The following is a 20,024-nucleotide window of genomic DNA, read 5'->3' as shown; positions in this document are numbered from 1 at the left end:
AGTGCTGCGCGGACCAAGGCTGCTGTTGAAGATGTCGGGGGGAAGGAGATGCGTGATGCTGCGATGCGTGGACTTGTCCGGGGAGTGGCTTAACAGATGTCGCAAAGCTAGAAGGGTCAACAATTCGGGAGAAACAGGGACAGCGCCGGCACTCAAGTGAGTGACTGGTATTTCAGCTTTCGTAAACATATGGCTGACGATGCTGGTATAGACGGCGCCATGCCGCAGATGACGATTCAGACAAGGAGAACAACTCTGCTGGCTCAGGCAATGATTGCGATCGCTCTGTGGCACCGGCGCGCCGCCGCCGTAACCAACTCATGGAAATGCTTGACAATCGCGTCGAGAGCACGACACCAAGCTCCTGAAAGATGCACAAGCAGTCGATGAAAGACGCCACAAGCAGAATCTCAAGTATCAGGAGAAGAGTCTCGCTGCAGGAGAAGGTCGCTGGCGGGATGGACATGCTTGCACGGGCGCAGGCTCAGATGCTAGATATGCAGCGCAGGAATGCCGAGGATGAGATTCAAAGGCGCCAGGAGGAGACCGAGCGTCGCCTTGCAGATGCAGAGCGGACAAATATGATGCTCATGGCGATGATGAAGAAGAGTGCCGACTAGCTTTTCATGTATATTGCTTATTTCTACACATCTGAATCTGAATCTGTATCATCTTGCTGCTCATCTCTTTGAACCCATGGACTATCTAGGCACCATGCATCAAGCTCCGCATCATCGACTGGCCCACCTGTGAAATATTCTTCAAGGGTCGGCGGTGGGCATTGAAAATATTGTGGAATTTGTGGATGGTGAAGGATGGTGTGTGCATTTCCGAGGAGTATGGCCACCAGATACCAAAGCCCACAAGGAGAGAGGAGTACCTTATGATTTCGGGAGAAGTCCAAGAACGGAAATTGTTGGACCACCTCCTTAAAACTCCATTCAACTGGCTCTCGGCAGCGGCTCATCAAGGTGTTGAATTGAATTTGCTCCGGGCTGAGAGCTGCACCCTTATAGCCGGCAAGGACGCGGCCTGCGACAGTGTAGGCCGGATCACCATAGATGAACAGTGGGCTGCCATCCGGTTTAACAAAATGTTTCTCGAGGAGGGCACTCAGGCCGCTCTGCTGGTAAACCGTCTCGTCGTGCCGCCTGCCTTCAACCGGGCCATAAATGTGGATAACAATGCCATCGGGAGTGATGAGGGAGTGGTATTTGAGGCAGTGTATTCTCTTCCAGCCATTGAAGACCAGTCGCTGATTAGTGATTGGGCGTGCAATCTTGCGGCGTCCCATCAATGACAGCAGAAACACAGTCAAGGGGTGCTCCGCGTTGCTGCATGACCGTCGCAAAATAAGTCAGCTTCTCGGGGGTCAATCGGTGGGGATCAAGCGCAAGAGGTGCTTCCAGCGGTTCCAGATTAATGAAGCTGTTGTCCGAGTGATGCGAAAATCGTGACCTTTCCCAGCCAAACTGCATCTCCACATCAACCAGGCGTGAAACGTGGACAAGGCGACAGAGAAGCATGCAGAGTGCTGAGGCGGAGTCCTCCTTGACACGGGACTGACTGCAGACAATGACAGGTGGGAGATCGAGGATATCAGAGAGCAGGTATATCTCATGGCGGCGGAATCTGTATGAGATCAAGATGTTACAGTGGGATGTGTTGATGACTTAAATAGAGATTCACCGAAATTGTTCTACCCAGATATCGTCTCCGAGATCATCTAGACTGATCCGACCACCAGGGCGGAAGCGTCCTTCCCTGGCAATCCATTCCTGATCTTGCTGCTCCAGAACATCCTGGAGCAATGAGTAAAACCCAATGGAGGACTGTAAGATGAGTCGCTCCATGGCAGCAAGAAGCAAGATAGGTTATCGGATTAAAGCCAGCACAGCCACCGGAGCCACCGGGCAGCGCACAGGCAAAATGCCACCAGGTGGCTTCTGGTGGCTCTGCGCAAAACTGTCTATTATCTATGACTACCTTTCTATAAAAGGGAAGTCACACTTTTAATCCTTCAGATAATTTTCATGAAGGGAAGTTACACTTGTATTAAGGACGTAGTATGGTTTAGGAATAACATTACAGGCTGACTAATAATATTCTCTTAATTGCTCTAGAAACATAACCAGAAAAACCCTGCCTAGCCTCCTTACATTATAGTCAATATTTCGTTGAATGTCAAGCTTTAGATGAGGTTGAGACCTATTTGAAAAATAATTATCCTTATTCTCGGGCAACAAACCTTTCTTCCCTCCTACGACTTTCTAGTCAGTCCTATTTCTTGACTATTATATGTTCTGCTTTATGGTCCGCATCAGGCCTTGTACTTCTTCATTTGGCTGCAACACCCGCCGGCCCCCCCTCTAGATTGACTGCAAGTTTGAGAAGCTGATAGAAGCAGCAAATCTATTTAAATAACTGAGGTCCTGTTAATCAAGGTCTAAATTAAATTCATCGAAGTAGGTTTTTGCCATAGAGCATTCCCCGCTTTTCCCATACTAAGATTGCCTATGTTACCCAGCTCATCAGGCCCAACATGACCCGATTCAAACCTTTGACCACCGACAGCGACAAGGGACCGAGTTAACAGGCCCTTTCAGTTTTGATCTACCCGCTCGCTCTGCTTGCGGCAATCCTTCTGTTCTGTTCCGGGTGTGCATTCTTAGGAGAAGACCTTGCATAGCCCGACCTGCAGTCTCACAGGGGTTTTAATGGTAAAGGTAGAGGGTTATAAATAAGAAGATAGCTTTGCAGTCATCAGAGGAGGCCTAAGTCTGATATGAGTAACTTCAGTTTTAGTCAGTTATGGTTAGGGGATAGCATTAAAGAAACAGAAATATACATTTTTAACTGTAAGCTTATCAAGGTTGAGAATTAAGTATAAATGCTTTGATGCGGTGAGGGCAGGAATCACACATTTGATTGTTGTGTAGTGAATCTCAGCTATTATCTCTATTAGGTGCCTTGTTATCACCTTGCCCCGTGTTCTTGACACTTTTTTATTCTCTGTGTCTTTTTTTGGCAAGGGCACAATGTACACAGGCACCCTTTACTACTGCTTAAAAAATCTTCTGTGTAGCGACATCATGTTACCTGTAATACCTAATTCTCTCCAGCTAGTCAACACCACTTCCCCCTCTAGCTATAGACATTTGGAAGCTCCCAAGACTCCCTTAAACTGCCTCCCTAATGCCTCCGACCCTCTTAGCACAGGTTAAATGCACAGGAACCACCTTTACCAACATCACTGTCAGGGGAACCCCCGCTTCGGCCTCCTTTGGACCCTCCGAATGCATCGGAGGCGCATCCGACCGGCGCCCCCTCAGATGCTCCGACCCACCCCGACCATTGTCCACGGCCTCCTTCGCCCGCACAATCACCGATCCGTCAAGACCCCCCCCAACGATCACCTTGGGACAGAGCCTGCGACGCCGCTTAGGCCTTCTGCGCTCTACGTCGGCAGTTACGGACGACCAGTATATAGTTGGCGCCCTAGCAGGCGGACCCTTAGAGTTTCTTCTCTTTGGATCCTCCCCTGCTAGGTCGGTCCCTCCATGTATTTCTATAGCTTTTATTGATGCTTTGGATCCTCCCCTGCTAGGCTTTTGTCGGAGTCTCCAGGGTTGCCCTTACAATTTCAATCAATGTTTAGGTTTCTTATTGTGCAGGCTCCCATTTATACCATTTATCTAAAGCGTTTTACAGGACAACAGGCTCAGAGACAAAGGCTAACATGCAGATCCCATCATGGAGCCATAAATGGACATGGAATGCACAATTCCTCTTTTAATCATTGCGTCGCAAGGTTGAGAAGGCAAATTATATGCTGAATATAGATCCTAACTGTGGTGGTACATTGTTCTCTTTCCTGACCATTCATAGATCCAACAGATTCTCTATATACTGCTTTGGACACTAAATATTATCCCAACAATTATTAATGTCAAAATCGAATCAAAGGTCATTTAGTGTAAGTACTTTTAGAGGTTGAGAGATGGGTGATTGACAAATTGAGCTCGGTCACTATGCATACTTACTGTACATTGTCTGACATTTCAGTTGTTATCCAAAAAAGATAAATTTGCATACCCCTGATGCAAAGCATGGGTTCCCTGCTAGTATTACGGAATGAAAGCTGTTCATGTAGTCAAAATAAATGACCATCATTTTGTGAAGATCTGTGACATTCTCTGATGATCATACTGTTAAATGGTGAAAATTTTCTTTTTTGAAAATCTGATATACTCATCACTCTATATGCTGTAAAACAGCATTGTGCAGGCACTGAAACATCAGCCGCAGTGTCTATCAATTAAATTTCCTTCTGGGCACCATGTGTCACGCATGTCACATAGCAGGACTTTCGGAGGGACTTGGTCATTGGATTATTCACCTTTATCCACCCCTACCTACTGGACCTGGTACGAATTTTGCCTTGGTACTCAAGTTTAGTCACCCCTCTCCCCAGCAATTATTCACCTCAGAGAATGTTCTGAAAATACTGAGCCTTGTCCATGGCACCCTGGCGGGGTTACCACTGATAACTCATAGTGTTTCGTGGGCTAAATAGGTGGAACTGTATAGGACAACCTGATTCAACCCCAATACTGACATTGCTAAGGGACTACTTTAACGGGCCCTCTTATTTCAAGCCAACTCCACTTACTTTGTGTGCGGGGCCCAATGATTCTTCTGCTCTGTTCCGGGCTCTCAGGAGAAGTCTTGCATGGCTGGACCTGAAGCCTAACATCCTCTGGTCTTTCCCCTTCTTCTTCTTGTTGTTCTGGTACCTGGTTGCTGTTTATGCCAGGCCCAAGTTGGGAATGGTCTTGTGTTGGTGGCACAGCCTGTGATTGTAACAGACATGGTTGGTTAGCCCTGCCTGCTTATGCTTATACCAAGAGCTCCAGTTGTGGTTGTTTTGGCCCCTTATTTCCTCTTCTTCCCTGAGTTGTGATTCTGGCTCTCTAAGCCCATCATAAGTATTGGCAATATATTCCAAGGGTCGCTGATCTTCCTTCTGCCTTATACAGTAATGATATCCTACAAAAGTGTGAATTATGGGATCAGTTTTGCATAAAAATAAGTGATGTGGAACTTTGTATAGATCTGTATCCTTTTTAGTGTAGTTGGATACAACCTGCCATTATTATCTGCATCTCTGCCTTGCTCTTGCATTTTGTTGGGTTCAATATAACAATGATGCATTGATGATAGTAGCAGATACTTATATGACAATCTACAATATGTCTATAGTAATCGAACATCACCCGCCACAACATACATAAGTTGATGGAACTGGAACTCGCAAATATGAATAGAAGCATACCGAACAGCCATACTCGCGGGCAATGTAAACGAACGGATCCCATTGACCAAGAGACTACCAACAGCCTCCGCCAACAATTGGTCGGTGCATACTGCCAAAATCCAAGCACGAAAGAAACAAAAACTAAAAGAAGCTATCAAGGCGCGGGTCTATATGTAATAGGTATGTATGCTGTCTGTGTGGGGTACGTCGGGTAAAGTCCATCGCAGGTATCATGCCTCGCGTCGCGGTCGTGACCAAAAACCATGCGCTGAGCCCTTTACAGCGCGGCAACGACAACAGCGAACCCAGCCATGACGGCACCGACGGAGGCGCCAAACGCCAGGGCGCCGCTTGAGCCAGAGCCGGCAGGCTTGCTAGCACCAGAGCTTGGGCTGCCGGTCGTGGGGCTACCCGGCTTAACGGAGCCCGTCGGGTTGCTCTTGCTACCGCTGGGCGCACCGCTGCCGCTCGGGGAGCCTGTCGGGGCAGCCGAGGCACTGCCGACGGCGGCGACGTTGGCGATGTCGGTGAAGATAGCGGCCGAGGCATATGGCGTGCAAGATGACGTGGGGGCGGGCGTGGGGGTGTATGGGAGATGGGCGTAGTCGATGGGATCGCTCTCCGAGGGGGGCTGATGATAAGTAGAGGTCGCGCCATCCGCGCCAACATAGGTGCCAACGGGCATCATGTCGTCACCCTTGCACTGGAAAGAAAGTCAATATGAGGCGGGAAACGAAAAAGATGAGGGACAGGCGGCATGATCGGTAGCGATGGGTATCGAGGGAGATGGATGTCAGGGAGGAAAAGAGACGTACGACTTCGAAGGTGCCGGCCTGGACATTGGCGGGGGCATTGTAGTCGCATCCGAGACGGTCGTAGATGTTGTTGCAGAGACCTTGCGGGTTGGAGCCAGTTTGGTCGCAGACCTTGCCGCAGAAGTAGTTGTTGCCAATGAAGCTACACCCGCGGGTCAGACTTGTAAATAACACGCGGAAGGATAACAACGCACAAGGACCAGTGGCGCGCCTGAATGAAGGTCGCGTTGTTGCCGTTGGCGGCGGGGAACGAGTTGGTGTAGACGAGGCCGCCCATAGGGTTGCCCTCGCCGTCTTGTCCTCCCGAGTCGAGCTCACCGCCGTCGGTTCCGCCGATGCCAAGCATGGCTTGGTTGAAGGTGCCCGCAATCTGGATGTAGGACTTGGTTTGGACAAACTGGACGGAGGTAATGGCGCCGTTGGGGATGAGACGCGTTCCGTGGCCCTTCTTCGAGCACCAGGCGACCTCTTCGCCTTCAGACTCGGCGATACTTGGGACGGCGTTAGTGGCGTTGGCATGGCGATGACAGCGGGCGCGACTTACGTCTGGCCGGCGACGGCGGGGGCCCAGAGGCAGAAGTCTGTATACGTGTCAGGCGGGAAAGAAGAAAACAAGGGCGAGGGCAACGTACCGTCGATATGGTTGACGAACATCGTCTGGCACATCGACTGCTGGTTCTCGGTGGTCGAGTTGCACTGGTTGTAGCCGGTCTGGAAGCCACGCGGGTCGTCGCGGTCCGTCATGACCTGGTAAGGCTGCAACAAAGTTAGCCACGCCCAGCCAGAGCTCCGCCCAGCCAGCCCAAGCCCCCAAGACGGAGGCCAAGCAGACGGAGGACGGAGGAAGATGGCCGACTCACGATCTTGTCATAGGGCACGTCCTTGTTGACGAGGGGGTTCGTCGAGAAGTAGTCCGCGCGGACGACGGCGCTTGTGGCGAGGAGGGTGAGGGACAAAAGAGTGGCCGACATTGCGTTTTGCGTGGGTGGGTTGTGAGGAGGGGGAAAAGCGAGGAGAGGAAAAGAAGGAAAGGGCTGTGCTGTGACGTGATACGTGACGGGCCTTTTGAATTGGGTCGGCTAGGGAGTCGTCACACGTCTGATCAGCTGCCGTCATGGACCCTGCTCCTTATTAGCCGAGTATTTATAGAACGACTGCGCGCGCGCCGCATATGCATTGCTGGCAGGCGTAAACAGGCCTGTACCTCGCAGGACGGGGAGTGCTTGCCGCTCCTGTGCTTTCTTTGGTGCTGCGCAGCAGTGGCGAGTTCCGACCGACAGGAATACAAGTGACCGACGTAATTATAGATTGATGTGATGTGGCTCCACGCGGTGATCGGTGTGACCTGCGAGAGAAGGCGGTGCCCTTCTTTTTTTAGTGACTTTGGGCACGGCAACGACGACGCCGCCGTGGCGACGGAACAACTTGACGACAACGATGACAAATTTAGCGCCAGCGCGCCGCAACCACGAACTTGAAGGGGTAAGACAAATGGACCTGCAAAGGAAAATTGCCGCTAGCAGTGTTGCCCACCTCAGGTGAAGAGTATGGCTGAGAAGCTCCCAATGTGTTGCAATTGCTCACAAAACATTGATGGATAAACAGTTGCCTTTGCATCCAAAGACATGTCCAAACTGCATAATAAATCAATAATAGATTGTTTACTCCCAATCAATTTTATAGCTATATTACTACTCATAGAAATGATCATATAATGTGAAAGACTGGATTGTAGCTATAGCATATGAGCCCAAATTATATTTATAAAACATACATTATTACATAAATTATAGTTGACAATTGTGGCTGAATACTGAGGTTGCAAAAAAAAAAATAGCTGACATAAGACACATGGTTTTCGCAAAGCAAAAATTAACTGTAAACTAGTTTCACTTTGGGGAAACTATTTTTTTTTTCTGTAAAGATGAAATTTGAACAAAAACTAGACCAACTTTTAGGCACTGAATTCACAGTAAACTCCGGAGTGTATTTGCCCCAGCGTTGGATATTACTTGATTAAGGTGAATTTCTAAATGAAAAAATCCAACTAATTGCAGAATAACATACAGGTGTACAATAACCCTCTTATATATCTCGTCTACTATTATCAACCTAAGTCAGTAAAATTTATATACTTACTTATTGATTCATGGGAAAATTGAGAATACTTAGTAGACACATAGCTTTGAGTATAGTAAATAGCTCTAGATATAGTGTTTTTATGGTACTAGGTGCAGGAGTGTACAGTTTTGTATTCTGATTAGGATTGGTCATATTTCACAGCTTTTGTTACCAATTTGGGGCTTTAACAGCAGTGGCCAAAAAATGGAAATGTGGAGCAAAGAAAAAGACATTGTTAAGACCAGTGCCAAACATGCACATACATTCACACAGCATCTGCTTGATTTAAGAGTAATTACTGGTAGCTAGTAATCAAATCATGTGTGCGTTCCTCCTACTGGGGCGCCTGTTTTCCATTGTGATTCGTCACATGCTGCGTGCTGCAGGCCCTTGGCGGCCTGACACTGGCGCCGGAGCGGATGGGCCAGGTCTTATCCATGACATTTGAAAGGGATGTAGGATCGTCCCCTCTGCAGTCAGGAACGGGGGCGAGGAGGAGCAGGTTTGATCTACCCCACTGTAAGGGCAACCCTGGAGACTCCGACGAAAGCCTAGCAGGGGAGGATCCAAAGCGTGAATAAAAGCTACGGAAATACATAGAGGGACCGACCTAGCAGGGGAGGATCCAAAGAGAAGAAACTCTAAGGGTCCGCCTGCTAGGGCGCCAACTATATACTGGTCGTCCGTAACCACCTGTTTAGCCCACAAAACACTGTAAGTTATCAGTGGTAACCCGCCGGGGTGCCATTGACAAGGCTCAGTATTTTCAGACCCTTAATAAAAGTTGTTTGTACAGTCAAAATAGAGAACTGTCATTTTGTGACAATTTGTGACATTCTGCGATAATTGTGGAAATTTCCTTTTTTGGAAATTTCTTATATGTATCACTCTATGTTACAGTATATAACCATATGACATAGCCACTAAAACTACCAACTCCAATCTCTATTGATGAAAGTTCCTTTTTAGGACGCTGTGTCACCTGTCATATAGTGTGCCTCCGGGAGACTTGGTTTGGATAACCTATATTGTATTATTCACCTTTATTCACCCCTTACATACTGGACTTGGTACGAATTTTGCCTTAGAGCTCAACTTTATTCACCCCTCTTCCCAGCAATTATTCACCTCAGGGGATGTTCTGAAAATACTGAGCCTTATAACTCACAGTGTTTTGTGGGCTAAACAGGTGTCCGTAACTGCCGACATAGAGCGCAGAAGGCCTGAGCGGCATCGCAGGCTCTGTCCCAAGGTGACCGTTGGGAGGGTCTTGACGGATCGGTGATTGTGCAGGCGAAGGAGGCCGTGGATGATGGTCGGGGTGGGTCGGAGCGTCCGAGGGGGTGCCGGTTGGATGTGCCTCGGATGCGTTCGGAGGGTCCGAAGGAGGCGGAAGCGGGGGTTCCCCTGACACCCGCTCGCTGGAGATGCCCAAGAGGCTCGCTGTCAGACTGCGGGTCGGGCCGTGCAAGGACCTCTCCTAAGAACGCGTGAACTCGGTCCCTTGTCGCTGTCGGTGGTCGAAGGTTCGAATCGGGTCGTGTCGAGCCCGATGAGTCGATAACGCCTCCTTGCACGGAGTAAGGTAGTTCTTCAGACGATCTAAGCAATAGAGTACAGGGTACACTATCGCGCCTTACTGTAGTAATTAGACCTTAAGTTCAGACCATCTTACGCATTACACATTTATTTCATTTACAATCAAGTTCATCAATGATGATCAGCGCATCAATTTCCTTATTTGGTATGCCGGCGATAGCCGGCCGCAGATTTTTGATGATATCTGTCAAATTTGGCAGATTTTGATGCATAATTTCCATGTTTACACATTACACATTTACAGAAGTTCAGTTCAGGTAGGTCTCTTACACATTACTCGAACTTATGGTCTAATTACTACAGTATATACGCGGGCCCACAAAGGGGGGTGATCAGACACCCTGGCCTCTCCTGCTCCTCCTCGCCCCCGTTCCTGGCCGCAGAGGGGACGATCGTACATTTCTTGCAGGCCAGGCGCTACTCCTAACCGCCTAGCACTCCTCCCCAGTCCCCTTATGTCGAGTTGGGCTCGGCAACGGCTCGACGCGTCGTTCTCGGTCACGTGCTTCCCACCTGTGCGTTCCTCCTACTGGGGCGCATGTTCCCCGTCGTCACGTGCTGTGTGCTACAGGCCCGCGATGGCCCGGCACCAGCGCCAGAGCGGACGGGCCGGGTCTTATCTGTGACACTCGCAGCACTCTCGGTGGGAAGTCTCGGTAAAGCTGGCTTGGATCACATGACTACGACATCGCTAGCTAATCTACTGTGCAGCCCAGCAGCTGCAGGTGCCCCCCTCCAAAACAAGGCCGCCCTCGGCTGTCAACATAACTCCCCTCTTGTTGCACCAAGCCCTAGGAAAAGTGTCCTGCATGTTGTAGAATGTATCCCTGACCATCCAATGGAACAATGCCGTCGATTTGATCTTGCGTTCACAGGAAGAAACATCGATCTTAAGAAGGTGGGCCCAGGTATATCCCTAAGCCATCCCATTGACAGAACCAGTGGACAAAAAGATTGTACACCGGCTCGAAACCGCCAGGGAGGACAAAACACAGCTGTGGTACCCATGCTGGTGATGGTACGAGCAACATGAATAGAGTATGAAGGTAGACCTGAGTTGGTGGGGGGAGAGCGCAAAGATATTCTGTGAAGTCGGGACCTTGAGTTGCCCAGGTATGTCGGATGAGTGCTTGTTCCCGAGCTGCGTCCCACGGAAGGATGCGGGCTAGCTCCCAAGCAAAGCCCTCCTCCATTTGGCCGTATGATGTTCCCAGCTCAATTAGTGTCTGGCACGACAGCCTTCTCGGAACAAGCCCGCTCCTTGCTCGTTGCATCAACAGATACCTCACGTGTCCCAATCTTGGCGTTCATCAGTCCAGTAAGGGTCACAACAGCAAGGGAGGGCTCGGACTCCAACAAGGAGCTAACCCTTTAAGTTTCTCCCCGGCCTATGCTACAGTGCCCCGGTGCCTTCCATCGACGATCGTTCGGCCCTGGGTTCTATTCCAATACCGCCATTTCTTTTTTGCCTCAACTTTTTGCTTGTCCCTTTTACTAGTGATGTGATCTGTTTGCAGAAGTCACCACACAATTGACCTACCCCTAGCCCTAGTGGAGTGGATGTTGCTTTACTATCCCTAATATTATAATATTGTCGTAATCACAGGGCAAAAGGAAAGATCCGCATCATCCTGAGGGTAGAGACACGGGACCGTCGCGAACGGTCGGCGGGCGTCACTCGTCACTTGCCATCGGCGCACCATCACGCGCTGGCAGAAGGAGACGCCTGGTGGCTTTCTCGCCGGCGTAGGACGCTCGTGGCCCGTGCCGCTTTGATTTACGCAAAAATACACACATCAAGCTGTCCTATCATGCATAGACTCGCGGTCTGCGGACCGCCGCGAACGGTCGTCGTCGGTGCGCCACCAGCGCGGGCCCCAGCGCAGGGTGACGCGGCTCGGGGGGAGCATCGCGGCGTTGTGTCTTGTAACGCGCTGGCCACGGTGTGGTGGCCCTACATAGGTCGGCCAGGAACGCCGGATAAGGATCGATGGGATCAGCAGGTGACGGGTGACGTAAGCGCCACGTCAGACTCGGACTCGGACCTCGACTACGCATCGCCGCTGACCGACGACGAGCTCGCCGTCGTCCCGCTTACCCCCGCATCCGCCTCGGGCTCCCATCACAGCGCGCTGTTCTCCGCCTCCGCCCCGCCCGCCCGCTCCTTCCGCCCGCCGCCGCCCGGGCACCGCCACCCGGCGCAGGCCGACCCGGTCGCCGTCCTCCTCCTCGGCCCGCCGCGCCTCACGCTCGCGCTCGCGCTCGTGTACATCGCGTACGCGTCCGCCACGCCCGTGCACGCCGTCATGCGCGGCATCCTCGACGCCCCGAGCGCCGCGGCCGGCGCAGACGCCGCGTGGGCCGCGCAGATCATCCAGGGTGCGGGAGACGGGCAGATGAGCCTGGATCACGGGGAGATGATGGCGCTCGAGGACGCCGCGGTGCAGGACTTTTAGAACCAGTGAGTAGATACTGTATCCATACTCTCTCTGTATTGCAACTGCAACTAGTACTGTAGTAATAAGTAATCAGTGTGATCGTTTTTTGATGCAACTTGTGTGGAAACAAAAAACGGTGATGCACGGATCCAGGGTCCACATTAATATCGACCCGATGTATACTATCATCTCCTCCAAGTTTCCTTTCGAGGTTGTCGTATGCCACTGTCAGCTGGGACAGGTTAGCGGCTGGGCGGCCCGGGGCGTCGACGGCGAGGGGAAGGGAGTAAAGCAGCCTGGAGGAGCCGCCGGCGGAGCAAAGAACCAGATGCCACTGGCAGTGCGAGCACGGGCCGTGTACGAGTACATCTTATAGTGCCAGGGTGCCACTGTAAGACTCGTGCTGGCTTGTCCCGTCAGCATTGGTAACTAGTTGATCGTCACGGGCTGCGTGACCCGCGACGGGCCGTGAGGACGGGCCTCCGCGGGACCAAACCCGCTGGCCCCCGTCTTGGCCCGCCGGGCCCGGCTAACCGGATACCCGGCCTCGCCGGCGGTCTCCGGCGCTTCCCACCGGTCGGAGACTTGGCATTCGAGCCATCAAGAAGATGTCGGCTTGGGCTGCTGCGGGTTCGGACGCCCAGCAACAGCCGTTGCCGACATCTAATGCCTCAGCGCGGCCGCGGCGTGGCTTTCCCAGTTTGCGGGCCTGTGCAACGCGGGCCACCCGTGGCCCGTCGGCCAAAACGCGGGTACCCGCACCCGCCGAAGCGGGCCCGGGCCGTTGGCGGGAACGGGTGGGGGCCACCCCGGATTTACCCGCGGGTGGCCCGTGACGAACACTGGCCCGGGCCTACAAGCAACAAAGTCGCGCCGCCCTCCGAGTCCAGGCCGGCGACTTCCCGGGGGCCGGGGCTATGCAGGCCAGTCGGCCGGACTGATGAAGAACCCTTGTGCGCCGACTGCAGCGCTCGGGCGGTGGCGCAGGCGGGCATGCTCGTGTGCGACGGGATGCCGTGGAGTAGGACGGTGATCCATCTACGCTCCCACGTTCACTGGCGCTGACTGACTTCAAGCGTGCGAGCAGCGAAACAGTGCCACTGATGACGCGGACGGGCGGGACGTACCATATGCATACGACGCTGTCCTGTACTTCATCTCACAACGCCGCGGCCCGTCCTTTGTCGTCATGCACACTGCCAGATAGAACTTGGATACAAAAAGGAAAAAAAGTCGAAGGAGAGGGGGGAGTAAAATGTATACTAGTACTCGCAGCCCCTTCCGGAGCCCGTCGGTCTGCGTGCCACAGCGTGTTTGGTCCACGAGGCTCGTTGCAGGTCTATTTGCGCCCAAGTGACAGTGCGAGAGAGAGAAGCTTGAAGATCACCCAATCGGGACTCTCAGATCAGCGTCGGACACTTGTCAGATTCCCGAGAATTCCCGGCGTCAATTGACCCAATATATATCGATCGATCATCGAGCAAGTGCCGACTTCCGCGTGCAGCATCTTGCTCTTGACCCCCACCATCGTCTCACAGCTTGCAATGTCCGTCGTCACTATCATGGGTATGGTCTGTCCTGGCTGGTGGACTGCTAGTGACTGCTGTAGGTGGTACTGGTGGAGGTGGAGGCTCAACTGGGGGACATGGAGGTGATGGCCATGGCCCTCATATCAACTTGAATCTAATGGGAGATAATACCCAGTATGTACTGGTGTTTACCCTGTTATGTGATTCTGATATGAGATCTGAAGCATACATGGTGCAGGAAACACAGAGTGTAGGTGTAGCAAGTGATATGCATAAACTCGAATCACAAACATCTATCACAGTCCAAGAAGACATGTCCCTGATTGAATGGATTTCACCAATCAACTTCTTTCTCCGTCATCAGGCCATTTCTGAAATACGCAAGAAGAATACTGGTGACTGGCTCTTGAAGCATCCAGAATTCCTAAAATGGAAGTCAACAATAGGAAGTGTACTCTGGTGTACAGGAATTCGTAAGTCCAAATGATATACTTGGATAAGGAACTGAGTAGTGTTGTCAGCTGGTATGGGTAAAACAGTGCTTGCGTAATTGTTCAGTTCTCACAACAATATTATATACTAAGTATTATTTACAGATCCAAAGTTGTAGACCATCTTGCCCAGCTTCAGCAGCTAGAAGAGAATTCTGAAATTCGAGTAGCCTCAGTCTATCTGAACTATAAAGAAACAGAACTTCAGACTGAAAAGAATTTGCTGGCATCTATTTGGAGACAGCTGACCATAAACAAGGATATGTCACAGGCTAGAAACCTCTACAACTTCCACAGGGCCAAAGGCACACACACGTCCTAGTTTACCTGAGATCCACCAGCTTACATCAGCACTGGTTGCTACTCTCAAAGCTGCTTATATTGTGGTAGATGCAATAGATGAATATCAATATGGTGAATACCATCCATTACTCACAGAATTGCTCCAGCTAGGAGGAAATGTGAACTTGATGATAATGTCAAGACCACATCTAGTTCTGCCCTCCCAGCCTTCTATTGCTATTCTGGAGCTGCAGGCCAATGAAGAAGATATCAGATCATATATTATAACACAGATAAACCAGCATCAAATTCTGAGGGAGTTTCTATCTGAGGATATTGATCTTAGAGAGGTGGTGATTAACAAGATGATTGTCAAGGCCAATGGGATGTAAGTATAATCAGATATAATTATACAACAGGCTTAGATATGTTCAGGTTCTTGATGGTACAGCTCCAACTCCAACTTCTAAGTACTGCTCTAACAGTAGAGGCACTGGAACAAGCTCTGAATGATTTGCCAAATGATTTAGGTATTGGATATATGAGAACCATAGATTATATCAAGCTTCAACCAGCCAATCAAGCAGAACTTGCAATGCTTGCTCTTGGATGGGTTTCATATACAAAACGGCCACTAAGGGTAATCGAACTGCAGACAGCACTTGCCATGACAACAAAGACAACCCAATTGCCTAATTCTAAGCAATTGATTAGAATTGGTTATATTGTTAAGATATGCTGTGGGCTCATCATACAGGACAGAGAGTCAGACATTGTACGCCTTGTGCACTATACTACTCAGGATTTTCTAGAGCAGATCAGATCCACTGAGTTCCCAGATATACATGTCAGGATCACACATATATTGTGTATCTATTTGAAATTAGTGAACAGGCCGGATATATATAATTATGATCTGCTTGAGTATGCTGGGAATATTCTGTTCCATGCAAAGGGTTTAGCAGAGGTATTTCTTCAATCAGAGTTGACTCAATGTCTAGAACATATTGTATGGATGGATGTCCTGTATAACTGGTGGTCAGACACATGGCAAAGAATGTGCCGTCTAAGCCCCAGATTGACTCCTCTATCTATTGCAGTAGCAGGAAATCTCCTTCTGTTATCACAATATATTTTAAATCAGGTGGAGGGCTCAGACACAGGAATATTTTTTGCTGCAGAACTGGGTTATGAAGAGCTGTGCAAGGCATTGGTTGCAAAGGACAACCAGGGTGTGATGAATCTTGTTAGTCACCATTATGGAACTGTATTACATGCTGCTGCATTAGGTGGCAACAATGGAATTGTCCAATTGCTCCTGGAGGGAGATTGTCAAATAAATAGGATTGCTGGACATTATGAAACAGCACTCCAAGCAGCAGTATACATGGGAAGAACAGGAACTGTCCAGCTCTTACTCAACTCAGGTGGGGGAGTATGGAACTGCTCTCCAGGCTGCTGCATATGAGGGACGTATAGAGGTTGTCCAGCTCTTACTCAACTCAGGTGCAGAGGTGGATCTGGTTGCAGGGGAGTATGGAACTGCTCTCCAGGCTGCTGCACATAGGGGAAACACAGAGATTGTTCAGCTTTTACTCAACTCAGGTGCACAACTAGATCTGGTCGCGGGGTACTTTGGAACTGCTCTTCAGGCTGCTTCATGTAATGGAAAGACAAAGACTATACAGCTCTTGCTCAGTTTAGATGCACAGGTAGATGTGGTTGCAGGGAAGTATGAAACTGCTCTTCAAGCTGCTGCATATCAGGGACATACAGAGGTTGTCCAGCTCTTACTCAACTCAGGTGCACAAGTGGATATGGTTGCAGGGAAGTATGGAACTGCTCTCCAGGCTGCTGCATATGAGGGACGTATAGATGTTGTCCAGCTCTTACTCAACTCAGGTGCAGAGGTGAATCTTGTTGCCGGGGAGTATGGAACTGCTCTCCAAGCTGCTGCATATGTAGGAAACACAGAGATTGTTCAGCTCCTACTCAACTCAGGTGCACAAGTGGATATGGTTGCAGGGAAGTATGGAACTGCTCTCCAGGCTGCTGCATATGAGGGACATATAGATGTTGTCCAGCTCTTACTCAACTCAGGTGCAGAGGTGAATCTTGTTGCTGGGGAGTATGGAACTGCTCTTCAAGCTGCTGCATATAGGAAAAAAACAGATATTGTTCAGCTCCTACTCAACTCAGGTGCACAGGTGGATTTGGTTGCAGGGAAGTATAGCACACCTCTCCTTGCAGCCCTACATTACCGAAATGTTCCATGGTGGCTTAACACCAATCCTCCTATCTCCATTATTATTTCCATTCTACTGAGGGCTGGTGCAAAAAAGAAATATCCAGTCATCTACAAACCAGTAACACAACATACCATCTGGTCTCTTATTTTGAGACCAGAGAGGGGAAACAATATCTTGATAGTGGATAAGCCATTTATCTGCACTATGTGTGATTTGGCCTGTGGGATGGCTTTGTCTGACAGTGCAACAGAGCATAAGGATGATGTGTATAATCATGATAATAAGGCTTATATTCATCAGGATGTAGATTAAAGGAGCTTGTGGTCACACTATATATTTTAGAATTTAGTTATACTGAGAATTTTACATATCTTAGTATAGCCAAATGTATTGATCTCAGGCCTCCAGGGTTGCCTTTACAGGTGCAGCAAACTTGGCCGGAGCTCCAAACCTTTGTCCGAGTATATGTTCAGTCTTGCATTCTTTGCAAGCACAACAAAAGCCTTGACACAAGCCATACAGTTCACGTAAGCCATTACCTGTCTCTCTTTGCCCTTGGTATTCTATTTCTATGGACTTCATTGAAGGCCTTGTAAGGGTAATCCCGGAGGCCTGAGATCAAGGTCCTAGCAGGGAAGGATCCAAAGAGAAGAAACTCTAAGGGTCTGCCTGCTATGAAGCTGAATATATACTGCTTATCTGTAGCTGCCACTACTACATGTAGAAAATGAGCAATCAAGGAGATCACCAGGACCTTCCACTCAACTAATCAAATCCTAATTTTGTGCAGTTTGTGTTGAGGGTTCGAGCCATAGGAAATGGCTAACAGATTCAGATATTCTTATTGGCTCTCAGTTATAATTGGGATGCTGTTTTACAACTGTGTTTAACTGTTTTCACTTTAGATGAACAATAGAGCAGATGGTTGGGATGTGAGATTCTTGAGAGGCGCAATATGCCCTAACTTGACTTAAATTGACTTGACTTGTGTAAGGGCAACCCTGGAGACTCCAACAAAAGCCTAGCAGGGGAGGATCCAAAACATGAATAAAAGCTAAAGGAAATACACGGAGGGACCAACCTAGCAGGGGAGGATCCAAAGAGAAGAAACTCTAAGGGTCCGCCTGCTAGGGTGCCAACTATATACTGGCCGTCCATAACTGCCAGCACGGATAAATCTGTGGATACCGGACCCTCTGTAGCGGAATGGACTCTGGGTTCAAAGCCCATGTGCAGGAGCCATCCTGTATCCATCATAAAGGGGACTTGTTGCATGGAGGAGTGAACATGGTTGTTGCAAGCGAACTCCGCGGCTGGAATCAGCTTGTCCCAGTTGTCCTGCTGATAGTTGGTGAAGATCCACAGGTACTGCTCCAACTCCTGGTTGACGCACTCTGTCTGACCGTCTGTCTGCGGGTGGTATGCAGTGGATGTGGCAGGCTTGAAAGTTCCTGGTGAAATCTGTGATAAACTGCAACTCGGAGCTGTGGTTGGAAACGTACTTCTCCGGAGTCCCGTGATGGCACCAGACATTCCGGTAGTAGAGGCGAGCCGCTCCTACCATGTGGACTGTGGTGTGACACTCCGAGAAGTGGGCACATTTCCCAAGGGTGTTGAACCCCCTTGAGACTCGGAATTCAAAACATTAGGTCCAGACAGTATCAAGACAACAATAAAGACTTGATATTAGAAGTCCACCAAAGATGCTCCAGTAAGTAGTGGCCAGGATGTGATACCGTGACTTAAATGAAAGAAATTGAATTTATAAATGACTGTCCTACATATAGCCCAAGTGTAATGACAACCAGCGAGACGTTGCATTATATCATCATCTAATCTAACGCAGCCCGCCAAAAAGTGTGACATCAGCAATGAAGCTCGATGGCCCAGTTGGGATCGAACCATACGCTCCATACACATAGTTGTCATCTACTATGCCAAGCGAGTAACGGGGTTCAGGGGGATATCTGCGTCTGAGCCTGCTAGCAGCATGATGATACTGTATGTATACATCAACTGATTCGAAACACTGCTACTAGTAGTCCGAGATTCCGTATATATTTCTTCAGAATATTACATTTATACACATTTGGGTCCAATTCATACAACGACAGTGACCAGTCTTGAATACACCGAGGCGCGCCGAAATCACTGACGGAACGCGCTCTTTCCGTGAGATTCATCCTATGCAAACCAGTCAACATGGCCAACAGATATAAAGCAAAAGCGGACACACCCCTTGGAGATGTGCTTGCGGGGGCGGCTGGAAATACAGACACAAGTCAATCAACGCCTCCGCATTTGTGCACACACTCACCGCCATATAGCCGCCTGTCGCAGGAGGCGGACCCGCTGGCTGAAACTGGCGGTCAGTACGCAAAAACAGAAGTGCCAAGTAACACGCACGGGACTGTAAACCTGCGGCCCAGCGGAGTACGGCGGGGCCGGCTGGGGGTTACCGTTGCCGTAGTATGGGTGCTGGTTCATATTGGCAGTGCCCGCGCCGGCCTGCGCGCCCTTATTCCACGGGCTCGCGAACGCAAACGGCCCCGGCCGCGCATATCCGCCGGCATACGGCACCCCGATGATGCCGCCGTTGGCGAGGGCCCGCGCGCGGCGGCGGCGCGCGATGACGAAGCACGCAATCAGTGAGAGGAGGGCGAGGACGGCTGTTAATATCCCCGTCAGCTTAGCTGCTGGGAAGAGAAGGGCAGAGGCGGCTCCGAGATAGCCAGGGCGACATGTGTATGGGAAGAAGCGGCAGGAATAGTCCTCCAAACGCACCGAAGATGATCCCGACAATCCGGGAGGCCGTGCTGCGGTGGTACGTGTAATACGCTGCGACGGGGCGCGGCTGAAGCGCGAAGTAGAGTGTTAGAAGGAGGAGGGTCGGATGGGTCATGGCGGGGAGAGGAGGAAGAGAATGGCGCGTGAGGGGCGGTGCACAGGTTATTAGTGGAGTATGACGTTGCTGCGGAGCCGATCGGGGCTCGTTCCTGGTCTCGGCGCTAAGAGGCTCGGCGGATATCGGCCGAGTACTGTAGGCCCAACGTCGGCGACACCCCGACACCCTCCGTGTTGCGGCTGGAAAGGAAAGGAACGAACAGCCGACAAAACACGTACTCAATAGGTATATATTGGACAATAAGGAAGGAAGAAACGCCGAAGAAGGACACCATGACA

At 50.2% G+C, this 20,024-nt stretch overlaps 4 protein-coding genes across 4 annotated transcripts; 1 reads left to right on the top strand and 3 right to left on the bottom strand.

Annotated features, from left to right (window-relative positions):
- Window positions 1–643: 643 nt before the first annotated feature.
- On the bottom strand, window positions 644–1,853 carry MIND_01243300 (uncharacterized protein; the record flags this gene model as incomplete). Its single annotated transcript, XM_037368921.1, has 3 exons — window positions 644–1,255; window positions 1,311–1,632; window positions 1,690–1,853. The coding sequence occupies 3 exons, from the start codon at window positions 1,851–1,853 to the stop codon at window positions 644–646; spliced, it is 1,098 nt and encodes a 365-aa protein (XP_037214889.1).
- A 3,741-nt stretch (window positions 1,854–5,594) lies between these two features.
- On the bottom strand, window positions 5,595–7,103 carry MIND_01243200 (uncharacterized protein; the record flags this gene model as incomplete). Its single annotated transcript, XM_037368920.1, has 6 exons — window positions 5,595–6,020; window positions 6,133–6,274; window positions 6,327–6,623; window positions 6,677–6,713; window positions 6,765–6,888; window positions 6,993–7,103. 6 exons carry the CDS (start codon window positions 7,101–7,103, stop codon window positions 5,595–5,597), a joined length of 1,137 nt encoding a protein of 378 aa, XP_037214888.1.
- Window positions 7,104–15,950: 8,847 nt separating this feature from the next.
- MIND_01243000 (uncharacterized protein) lies at window positions 15,951–16,917 on the top strand (the record flags this gene model as incomplete). Its single annotated transcript, XM_037368919.1, has 2 exons — window positions 15,951–16,799; window positions 16,843–16,917. 2 exons carry the CDS (start codon window positions 15,951–15,953, stop codon window positions 16,915–16,917), a joined length of 924 nt encoding a protein of 307 aa, XP_037214887.1.
- A 2,072-nt stretch (window positions 16,918–18,989) lies between these two features.
- On the bottom strand, window positions 18,990–19,755 carry MIND_01242900 (uncharacterized protein; the record flags this gene model as incomplete). The annotated part of the gene is made up of 5 exons (XM_037368918.1): window positions 19,626–19,755; window positions 19,248–19,510; window positions 19,159–19,197; window positions 19,078–19,104; window positions 18,990–19,025 (listed from the first exon to the last, which is right to left on the bottom strand). Exons 1-5 carry the CDS (start codon window positions 19,741–19,743, stop codon window positions 18,990–18,992), a joined length of 483 nt encoding a protein of 160 aa, XP_037214886.1. The 5' UTR covers window positions 19,744–19,755.
- Window positions 19,756–20,024: the final 269 nt, after the last annotated feature.

The sequence above is a fragment of the Mycena indigotica genome (assembly GCF_014461135.1).
Source record: "Mycena indigotica strain 171206Taipei chromosome Unknown Mind.scaff0012, whole genome shotgun sequence".
NCBI classification, from domain to species: Eukaryota; Fungi; Basidiomycota; class Agaricomycetes; order Agaricales; family Mycenaceae; genus Mycena; species Mycena indigotica.
This window is presented reverse-complemented; position numbering and strand designations above follow the sequence as displayed.